At 29.9% G+C, this 12188-nt stretch overlaps 1 protein-coding gene across 5 annotated transcripts in view; it reads left to right on the top strand.

The window, feature by feature from the left end:
- The first annotated feature begins 389 nt into the window (after nt 1–389).
- Nucleotides 390–12188, top strand: part of LOC107450753 (membrane-associated guanylate kinase, WW and PDZ domain-containing protein 1) — a 92788-nt gene continuing 80989 nt past the window's right edge. For all 5 annotated transcript variants that reach the window (XM_071178961.1, XM_071178962.1, XM_043052997.2 and 2 more), the window contains exon 1: nt 390–1101. In XM_071178961.1, coding sequence (XP_071035062.1) covers nt 729–1101 — 373 coding nt within the window. In that variant the 5' untranslated portion in view covers nt 390–728. The remainder of the gene's footprint in view (nt 1102–12188) is intronic.

Below are 12188 nucleotides of genomic sequence, written 5' to 3'. Positions count from 1 at the left end.
GCGTGTTTATTGACATATTTATTCGTTATTCCTTCATTAAAAGAATGTTATTAAGACGTAATCGAGACCAATGGAATGAAAGTAAAAGTTAATAACTTTGTTTAGAAAAAAAAGTTGCCTTTTAAATTGTATCTCATTTTGTCTGTTTAATTATTGTTCTAAATAAAGCGATGAGAGATATACTGTAGAATAAATTATTGACACTTTTTCCTTAAAAAAAAGCGCTAAGTCGGGCAGCCAAGAAGTAGTAAATGATGCTTTTATTAGATTTTACTCTAATGAAAGAGAGAGTTTAATTTTATGGAAGATGGAATATGCTTTTTCGAAAAAACAGGTTCGTTCACCTGTATCGGTGAGGTTGGTTGCGTTTTTCGCGCATGCGCCCACCTGTTTTAGATGGCCACAAGTACTGCCGCGAGAGAGTGCGACGGTCGTCTTCTTATCGTAAACGTGATTTAGAATTTAAATATCCTGTAAGTTGGCAGGTAATCGGTGACGTTTTGGTTCTGTGTTCTCTCCTACTCTATTGAAAAATGAAGATCCACGTTTATTTCCGATGAATGTGAATCGTTTGCGATTTTACACACCATTCAAAATGATTCCGAAGAAGAATATTTTGAAAGGAATTACGTTAGGCTTCGTGTTTTCATCGATTCTTCTTGGATCTTACAACACCGTAACCTCTGAGGTGTGCGTTTTTTCGAAATCTGTCAAATGATCCGTTAAAAATGTCCAAATCTTCCCTAAAAAGACCTATCACGCCCAATAAAGAATCCTTGTCGAATCACCATCATCCTGTGCAATTTGATTCCAAAACAACCCATTGGAGTAACAACGTGCAAGAGTGTACAGTGTGTACTGGTCCCGAGGGGACTTTGAATTTGACAATTCGAGGGGGTTCGGACAAAGGGGAGTTCGCTTATTTTGATGATTTGGTGCAGTCTAGGATTTCTTATCTCTCTGGATATTTAGAGAATGGAGATGTGATATTAGAAATCCAGGGACAAAAACTCGCTGGATTTACACAGAGGGATGTTGTGGCCTGGTTAAATCACTGCTGTAAAAGTGGGAGTCCTGTTAGAATATGTGTTACTAAAGGCGGTGAGTAGTTTATATTCTATTTTAAATATTTTTTGATTTATTCTACATGAAATTTCTCTTTCGTGTAAGTGATGCAGTTGTTTTTATATTAGAAAAAGAAAAAGTAGCAGTTAAATTTTAATTTTTAAAAGTAAAACTATATTTTTAATAGAAATTTCATTTATTATGAATGACATGTATGAAATTATAAAAATTATTTATTTTTCTTATTTAAATGTATCACTTAAATTTATGAAAAGATAAATCCCTTCATTTTAATTTTTTAAGGGAAAAATTATACTAAGTAAAGAATGCATATTTCTTTTTGAAAAGTTGATTTTGCCAAAATTTATTTCTATTTCTAAAACTTTATTAGCAAGTTTAATTAAACAACTGATGTGTTTAACCTTTTAATATTAATATTTTGATTATCTATAAGTAAAATGAAGCATAAAAAGTATTCTGAAAGTGATATAGAAATTATTAAATTTATTATGATTTAAATTGGAAATAAGCTGTATAAATTATGTGATAACTTTTTACTTGCTATCAGGTTCAGTCCCATTTTTCATAAATTTTGGATTCTAATTGATCATCGAAGTATTCATTCATTAGTAAATATAATTCCATTATTAGCATTAAAAATTTCTTAAATAATTGTCAAATTAATTAACATTTTTTAGAATCATTTTATTCTTTTCTCTGAAGTATCTGTAATTTACATTAGATGCAATTTATGCAATATAGCAGTTAACTCTGTATAATTTGTAGAATATAGCTATTTAAATTGTTCAAATAGATTTATGTTTTCTATAAAATAAGCCATTCCTAGAAATTTTTTCGTTTTTAAATCCTTTTTTTTTTAGAAAAAAAATTCACTTAAAATTGATCATACAAAATTTTCCAAAATGTTGGTTTGCAAATGGCAATTTTTTAAAAAATTTTCTAATTTGAAGTGCTAAGTTAGCAGTAAAATTACTTTTATTTACTTTAGCATTCTTAACATTTATGTCTATTAAATTTATGTCGAATTTAGCTACCTAGGCAATGTATTTACTTATTATTATATTGTTATATTGCTTCAACAACATTGAATAGATTTTCCTTTAAAAATTGTGTTTTTATCACAAAGAGCTGCAGTATTTGTCCTGTCTTTCAGAAATTTTTCCTCCAAAGTATAAAAGTACAGAAAAAATTTAAAATTGTACAGTATCAATAATTATTACATATTTAAAAGCTTAACTGTTTATTTCTTCAATTTCAATTTAGTTGAGATTTGATAAACATTATACAGAATATGTTGTTCGAAAATAAAGAATGCAGTTTGTTAAGAGTCTCATTTTGGTAGCAACATTTTTAATTGCCTTCTAAAAGAATTCTATCTTTCCGATCCTTTTTAAAAAATAAATAAATAATTTGCTTTTGTTAATGCATTATAAGAACTTTTCAAAAGTTCAAACAATTTCTTCAATGCTTCTGCCATTTGTTCTGACATGTTTTGATGTGGTTCTTGTTCCAAAGTTTTTGTTTTTAGTTCTCCAAACCTTTCCTGCCAAGATTTACAAGTTTTGCAGGAAAATATTTTAAGAACAAAAGTATATAATTTTAAGGGGTAATCAATAAATTTTGAAATTGAAATAATTTCGTTTTATTTTTAAAATGAGTATTGTACTACTAAAAGATGGGCTCAGGCATTGAATGAACTTTCGAAAAGACTGCTAATGAATAATTAGCCAATATTATAGAATTTACTATGTTAGAATAAAACTTTCTTACAATAATTTAAAATTTGTTTTCGATCTTTCAGTATATCTAGACTTCAATTGCTACCTTTATAATTAGTCTTCACCCTGCATTATTCTCTAACCAGAGTGTACACTTTACAAAACATAGAGTTGGTACAGAGAAAGAGACATGAAAATATTCTTGCAATTTTAACCCTTTATTGGATCATATTCTTTTAGTAAGACTATGTTTTGGTATACTAGAGATTGATTTGTAAAAAGAAATTCCTTATTCAGAGTTCTCAATAGGAATAAAAATGGGCAGTGCGCTTCCTCACAGAAAAGGGCCGTTTGAGTTTTGAAAGGTTACTCACTTAACACTGATAAAATTTATCAAAATATGTAATAACTGAATTTGATCCTCAATTTTTAGGCTGCCCTTTTATACTCCTGCATGTGCATATTTCACTAAGTAATTCTCACTCATTATCAAAACAATGGAAAAATTTGAAGCTTTTGAAAGATAATTTAAGACTCAAGCTAAAAGACAATCTCTGTGTATACATTTTCTTCACAAAAAGTATACTGAGTGTAATTGATGAAAAACTTTAAAGTTCTTTTTTATGCTATTTTGAACTGAAAATGATGAGAAAATAAATATTTAAAGGTGCATTTTTAAACAAAAGGAGGTATTTAATTAAATAAAATAATGTTAAAATTTAAAAACACAAAAAAATTCATTAATATACCCCAATTATCAAATGAAAGAAGTGTATATCTCAGGAGTTGTCATATTATGCAAATTGAAACTATAGAACGGGACAACGTAATAAAAATAGTATTAAAATAAGGGAATGAAATTAAAATTAAAAATTTATCAGTTGCTGAATAAATCAGAAGTGGAATTTTCATTAAAACAGGTGGTTAAGAAAACAACCTTTGCCTGAAAAAATAAAAGGGCAGAGTTTTTAAGGAATAGCAGTTAATTTTTACAAAAAGGCTATGAGTGCATTTATGGTAATCAGAGGCCAAGGGGGTGGGCTGCCTTTCTAAAAGCACTGAGGGAGAACACTGCCTTATTACCTAAAATTAATTGAAATCATTTTAGGGGTGGGACGTAAGTGGGAATTTCAAAATGTTGTATTCAGTATAAAAAATGCGCACGGATAATAAAATTTATTGATTCTGTATTTTAACTGCAAATAAAACGAGAAATTATCAAATGATGAATCTCCTCTGTATTGGCCTCTTTTCTTGGCTTACCTCTTCTGTTTTCCACATTTATGTAACCTAGTGATATAATGCTAATCATTAATTTTTATCTATCAAAATTATCATCAGAAGACCACACAAATCATAGGTGGGAAGTATATTTATAAAATATGGCCTTAGGAAGGGATAAATAGAATTCTAAATTGGTGTATTAAAAATTTATGTGTATGTTAATGATCTAATTTTAAAAATTCTAGGTAGTTTTTAACTTTTCTGAAAATAATCACCTAATAAAAGATCTAGTTAAAGAAACGCAGTCATGAATAACTACTGACTAATTCATCTTATGGATAAATTTATTATCTTATATATTAGCTATAATTTTTTTATGGATATTGTTAACAAAACTAAATTTAAAATAAGAAAAATTTTCCCTCCCTAGTAAGTATAAAAATAGTGCAACTTAATTCACAAGATTTCATGACATGTCACAAGGTTTTTGTGAATTCCTGGTTTAAAAAAGTTTGCGAGGCTTTTGTGTGTAGATTTTAAAAGTGCCTTTTCCTATTAACATTTGGTATGGTAGCTTTTAATTTTTAACCGAGTTGCTTGAAGTTTTAACAGTTTATAGACACTCTACACAACTTTCGACTCTTAAAAATTCAATAGGTTGCTAAAATATTACGAGATAGAGCAACATTGCCATAAGAAATTAATTAAAAAAGCTGCAAAGAATTAAAAATATCAAACAATGCCACATTTATGCTTTATTTATCTTTTTTCATGATAAGGTTCTCATCAGGGTTGGCAAGTTTTTTACACATGACGGTTTTTACCGGTTATTACCATGGTTTTTACCGTCATGTCAAAAACCCATAGTTTGGATAAAACTGTATTTTTATTTGAGTTTAACTGCTTATAATTTAAAATTTATTTTTTTTTGGAAATAAAATTTAAAACAAAGTTGCTAAAAGATATTTAAGAACAGATTCCTGCATTTTCCCAACATGATTATATCAAAACATACTATTTGAAGTAAGATATTAGGATACTAATCAAAATTTTCAACATTTCCAAGCATTTTGTTGGGCATATTACATTACTGAAGAATGTCAAGATTGATTACTTTCATTCATAAAATCTTGCTTTGAGAAACACATGTAAGAAAGCCTCATAAAATAAACTTTTCTTATCATTTTTGTTTTCAATATTTTACACAGAAATGAGACATGAAAAAGCCTGGGAAATCCTTTTAGAGTTTCCTTGCAACATTGCACTAACCTTTTGTTATCATTATCCTCAATGATCTCGAATCCTCATTATTCTTGAATTTCAGACTCATTCATACTAAACTCAGAAATCGACTGGGCAATGAAAAATGTGCAAAATTAGTCACTTGCTATCGTATGCTTCGGCACAGTGACCCCGACTACTGAACATATAATTTTGTTTGTAATTAAGTTTTGTTTAATGTGCTTTTTCAACTGAATAAAAGCTTTTAACTTGACAAAATAGCAGTAATTCTTGACTTAGAGTTTGTTAGTAGTTACAAGTTTTGAAAGTTTTGTTTAGCTTATTTCTAATATTTAAGAAATGCCAAATTTTAAATTCTTCTTTTTAGTTCTTGAATTTATTAATAGTTCCAAGCTTTTTTGTTTGTTTGTTTATTTCTAACAATTAAGAAGTGCAAAATTTTGAATCCTTTGCAAATCAAGCTATAATGATAAAAGTAAGTATCACTATTTTCAATAAGTATATTACAATATTTCTGTATGAATGTATATCCTTCTATAAGAATACATGTATATAGTTGCAAAATCAATAGCAATCATTTACAACATTCATTTATAAAGGCAATTATGTGAAAATAATATATTGTCCGCTATATGCCATAAATGAAAGGAAACGGTAGGTTTTTGACAGTTTTTACCGGTAAAAACGCGGTTTTTACCACTGTCATGTCAAAAACCAGTTTTTGACGGCAAAAACCCAACCCTGGTTCTCATATGTTCCAACAACAATTAAAATGAATTATTAGAGAAAAATTCTAATGGGATTTCTCATCGTTTCTTAAAAATAGATATTGACAAATATTTCATTGGATGATGTAGTGTTTGATTGTTGTGGCATTTTGGTTGGTCAACCTTGACCACTCGATATCACGTTATGTCACTCTGGAATAATTACCTTTCTATAGATGCGTTATTGTTTTGAATCTGCTTCTTCCTCAAATCTAGAATTCTGAAGGTCATTTTAGCGAATTCTATTTGAAATGACTTAATAGCATTTTCCTTGCAATTTAAAAAAGGAAAAAGTAAAATTTTTATTTTTAATCTAAATATAATTTTTATTTAACGTTTAATAGTGTAAAGTTTATAACCTTAGAGATTAATATAATGCCTATCAAAGTTAATATCATTATAAAAAAAGGTGGGTTCACGAATTTTGTTTTCATTCCATAAATAAGGTTTAAATATGTAAAAACTTCAGACAAATACTTATCTGACTGCATGAATTGTTATCTCTGTTAAAAGAATGTTTTAAAACTGAAAACATATTCTTTTTAATTAATTATTACTTAAGCTTATAAGAAGCACTGTGCCGTAGGGTCATTATAATTTTATCTTACACACAAAAAAAAAACAACAATCCGGGTAGTTTTTTTTCTTCATGATTACATTTTATTATTAACAAATCAGCGCTAGATATCAAGTTTATATCCGATTTCCATTACTTTTATATTCTGCGATTTGAAATTTTTCATTTATCTTTTTTAGAACAAGTTTAATTAGAAATTGCAAATAATGTACTAATGTATTCTCCTAAAATTTTGACAGACTAATTCACAATACGATTGAAACTGTTGTTTTAACATGATACAATGGGTAATATTTTCAGAATTACAAGTCAATGAGATGGAAAACTAATTTATTTATAAAAATATTTTTTAAATGTTATTTTCCCAGACTTTGTTACATACAGTTTAGAATGATACTTTCAAAATATAGCTAAATTAACACAATAACATAAAATTAACGTCGTTTATTAGTGTAGAAAGATTTACCCTAAGACTGCAAAAAATATATATAATAATAAAAATAAATAAATAAATATATATGAATAAAATCCCGAGAAAAATTCTAAAACCCTTAAAAGCACAGTGAGTTTTTTCCCCTCTAAAAAGCATGTGTTTTTTTACAACCCTGCTGAGCCAAGCTTTAAATTCCATTAGTGTAGCTTTTATTTCGCTTTTTTTGTTTCTACTAACTTAAGCAACTTTTGAAACACTTGTGTTATAGCTTTTTACTGAAAAAGAAAAAATATATTTTTGTGTTTCCTGAATGTAATGTGTTTGTATCAATAAATTTAATTAATATTTAATTTTTCATCCTAAGATCATGTCGGATAAGAAGGGCATTCTTGAAAGCGTTTCTTATCGTTAAAGCGGACCCTTCACAAAATATTTTATTGTTGAAACTAATCTTTCACAAAGTATTTTATCAAAAAATCGGACCCATAACAAATTTCATGACACTTAACTACAACTCCATGACAGACAGTTTTTTTTTTCTTTTCTGAATTAACAGGAGCTTCACAGAAAAAAAAAAACATATTTTGTGTTAATTTTGAATTCAGAAAATTTGAGGCAGATTTTTCACAATGAATCTGAAAGAAGCCGTGGTAGCTTACGAGATAGAGCATTCGTCTTCCAATGAGGGGAACTGGGTTCGAATCATAGCGATGGCTGGTCGATACGAATTCCGCACCTGGCTCTCACCGACCATAGGGCTGACGTAAAATATCCTCAGTGGTAGACGGATCATAGGTTAGAGTCCCCTTGTCGTCAGGCTAACCGTGAAAGGTTTTCGTGGTTTTTTCTCTCCTTGTAACGATAATGCTGGTTAGTCCCATCAAAAAGTCCTCCACGAAGGCAAACTTCTCTTGTCTCCTTCCTGGGTAGGGTTCAAATAGCAAGGCTACGAAGTTGAACATTAGTAGTTGTAAACCCAAAAATGGAGTCGTTTGTTCAACGACGGTTATGAAATAAAATGAGTCTGAAACATCTTCAATACAATTTAAGGATCCGTCATTTGATTAATGGTTTACATTAACAATAACTAATGATTATAGAGAAGAAGAAAATAAAAATTGTCTTTGCATCTTGCGGGAAATTCATATTTTTTAAAATTTCTTTTCGGTAAAATACGTTATCAGAAAATAGAGTTCTTAATGTCATTTCAGTTAGTTAGACGGAATACCCGCGCATCTTAAAATCGTAAATTGATATGTTATTATTTTACTTAACAGATTTCCTTGTTGTGTGGTGTTCTTCAAAGGGCAAACGTCCCTGAGATTCGATTTTTTAATCTGTGCCCCATCTGAAAGTAATAGGAAGGGCAATGATGATTAGATTGGAACAACGTTTTTTCATTTTGTTCCAAGAAGGGACCACCATTTATCAGTGCTTATAAAGTCTAGGGAATGATGCAATAAATTTTGCGGTTCATTCATGTGGAAAGAAGCTTTTGATTTAAGTGGCGGTTAACGAGGGAATTTAGTGGTAGCTTCGTGTGACTAATCCACCAGTCATGGGAATTGAAAAAGGTTCGAAAAGTTCACGGAGAAAACTTTCCTTCGAAAGTCAAGTCTTGTTGTTATTAAGTTACTCTTGTTGCATTTTCATATTTAATATGGTTTTTCGAAGTCCTTTCGCCAAGGAAAATAAAAAAGCCACAGTTTAAAGTGCCTTACTCTTGAAACAAAGCTATAATTTTATACTGTATGTGCCATCTTGCTTTTAAGAATTATCGGGGCTTTAGAACGGACCAATAACTAAAATATTTTAAAGTTATTAAGCTTTTTTTTCCAGACGTTTTTCCTCGTAGACAAAAATTGTCAAATTCAATGCCTAATTCTCCTTTATGTCAAATTTTTAAGACCCCAGATAATGCAGCATTGAAGAAAGTTTTTAAATGTTAAAAAATTAGACTACAAAAGCTTTTCATTTTCTCATAACTGTGGCTTTTCCCCTATATTGACATTTTGCGCATTGACCATTTTCAGAATGAAGATAAAGGGTGCTGGCTGAAGATAGGCTGAACTTGACCTTACAAAATTAATCCGTGCTGCGACTCCTGCATGGGCTTGCGTCCCACCACTGGTTTGGCGTCGCAGGAACTTGACCTAATAGTCATCAGATCAGTTACGAAAATAGCGTATTATTTTGCAAAAAAGAGTCATTTCGTTAGTGTTGGTGCAGTTTTAATAAGTACTAAATATCTATTTGTACCTATTGTATTTATGCTACATATTACCGTACCGTACACACATACCATAATACTGGTAGTGCCTGTTACCAAATTTAATTTAGCATCATTGGCGTCAATATTAGTATGGCGATTTTTTACGTTTCTCCTGAACTAAGTACCATTTTTCCATTAATTAATCTTCCTTTTCCATACATTACTTTTTTTTTTCATTTTCTGTTGATTTTAAATTAGTTTTATTGAAACAGATTTTAAAAGTAAAACTATTACTGAACAAACAAAATAATAACCCTTTAATTTATCTGATGTAACGACTAATAAATAATTATTAAAAAACTTACAATAGACCCCTTTTTAAATCGCTATAAGCTAGCAAACAATGATGTTACTTTTAAAATATTTGGAAAGTAAAAAAAGAACCGCCTGTAGTTTAATTTAAATCAATGGGTAACAGCGCTAAACCAATCAGAAAATTGCATTTTACATGTCTCTCCCGAACGATTTAATTGAAAATTTCGAAGGAATTTTAGGATTGGAAGGCTTAAATTGGTCCTCGCGATTGCTTTCCAAATTTCAGGACCATAGAACGAGCGGTTCTAGACTAATCAGAGAGACAGGCCACAAAGTCTTAATTTTATTATAATATGTTACTAGAGAACCGTGGTGATTCAGGGGATAGAGCGCTCTCCTTCCAATGAGGGGAACCAGGTTCGAAACCCGGCGATGGCTGGTCGATGCGAATTCCAAACCCCACTCGCACAAACCATAGTGCTGATGTAAAATATACTCGGTGGTAGACGGATTATGGGTTAGAGTCCGGACTTGCCGTCAGGCTAACCGTGGGAAGTTTTCCTCTCCATGTGGGTTAGTTCCATCAAAAAGCCGTCCACAAAGACAAATTTCTCCCACTACTTGGCTCAGGAGTTCCCTTGTCTTCTGGATTGGGTTCTAAATCACAAGGTTACGGAGTTGAACATTAGTAGCCGTGAACTGAAAATTCGGTCGGCTATTCAACAACGGTTTTAAAATAAAATATATTACTAGTGGAGGTGAAACAGAATTTACCATAAAGAGTTTTTTCCGTGGTATAGCATCCTCTTTATTTGTTCAAATGTATCTCTGTAGATTCGTTATATTTTTTAGTTATTAAAGTTAAAAAAAATTGAATTCTTATTTACTCTTTGATTTCCCGCTTTTTACCGTAACGATTCAACTATATCTATTTTTCTTTAACAAGAAATTCAGAGTCAAAATTTCGGATTCTTTTTGATGTTCATTTTTTTTCTGTTTTCGCAGTTACGATTCAAACATATACATCGATTTCTTCAGTTCAAATTAAAAAAATTTCAATTCAAATTAAAAATTTTAAAATTATAAATTTTTTATTGTTTGCTTTATTTTTCCGTTAACATTTAAACGATTCAAGCACGTCTACTCATATTTTTATTCTAAACTCATCGCCTAAAGCTGAACAGATACCATAGGTAGGATAATTTTCAAATTTTAAAAATTATCAAGGCTACTTGCAACCCAACTGACCACTCGAACTTAAGCTCTTTCTTCTCGTGTTCGTTTTTTGAATCTGTACTTTATATAGGTCATGTCCTTAAACATTCAAGATCAGAACATTAACCTCTTTTTTTTTCACGTTGTTATTTTCTGTCTGTGGTTTTGCTGTTACTCAACTTCGAATGTATCCAGACAATCAAAGCTTTCGGGGGTAGGGGGTGGAATATGAGTGTGCGTGTCTATTTAAAATACACTTCTCTTTCCCCTTTTATTAAGAACATTAGGTCATTCCATCTTTTCATATTATGTTTTCTATAAACTACACGTTAGCGGCAGCGCTGCTATGTAGTTCGCGTACCGTGTTTCGTTTTTGTGATTAACGTGCAAGTAAGACTTTCGCTTGTGCCTGTTGCATTGTATTGTTTGTGGGCAATTTTTTGTTCTGTATAATTTCATTCGAAGTTTTTTTATTCATATATTTTTGCTACAAAGCTCTAGCTAAATAAATAAAAAGCCACAGTTTGAGTACCTCAAACACGTAACAGCCCCTTCTTTTTAAACTATCTACTATTTTGCTGAAAATTATTGACCAAGCTTTAAAACGAACAAATATTTTAAATTAATAAAAAACTAAGTGTTTTTTTTCTTCATTTTTTTTTGGTGCAATTGACGTTTTGAGTCAATTTAACGCTAAAAAATTTTCCGATTTGAGTTTGCCACAGTTTGTTTTACAGTTTTAATTTTTAATTTTTTTTTTATTTTTTTTTTTAAATATATTTTTACATTTCTTCATTTTCCTTCCGAACTAAGGATAGTTTTTTTTATCTTTAAAAATCATTTTTGTCCGGTGATTCTTATGATTTTTAAACGATTTAGATCAGAAAAAAATGTCCATGTAAGAAATACCGGGCAATGTCTCTTAGTGACCGATATCACTATGCGATTGAGAACCTTTGGCCAATTTTTTGCGGATGAATTGATTTAACACATCAGGATCACGTTCACTAATACTGTGAATGAAATAGTTCACTAATAATGGAATACATTTATTTTATTAACATTTTGGTGTTCCCTCGTCTGGGGTTAAACACATTTTTGAAAAACACTTTTTTATACATAACTGTAATTTCCATAAATTACTATAGCATAACTAATTACGGACCATTTTCTTAAAACGGATTCTCAATTATTTTTTTTTTCTATACAAATATTAGTATTTATATAACTTTTTTGTTTACGTTATTTTTAAGTGATTAAAGAGGTGTGTTTCTTAAAATTTTTTTAGTTCCACTTTTGTATTGACATTTTTATTAATATTATTTATTTCGAATATCTCTTTTTATGCCTCCCAAAGTTCTACACCCTTGTTGCCAAAAATATATTCATTATTTATTAA

Source organism: Parasteatoda tepidariorum, chromosome 3 (genome assembly GCF_043381705.1).
Source record: "Parasteatoda tepidariorum isolate YZ-2023 chromosome 3, CAS_Ptep_4.0, whole genome shotgun sequence".
NCBI classification, from domain to species: domain Eukaryota; kingdom Metazoa; phylum Arthropoda; class Arachnida; order Araneae; family Theridiidae; genus Parasteatoda; species Parasteatoda tepidariorum.
The sequence above is the reverse complement of the archived record's forward strand: the minus strand, read 5'-3'. Positions and strand labels throughout refer to the sequence as shown.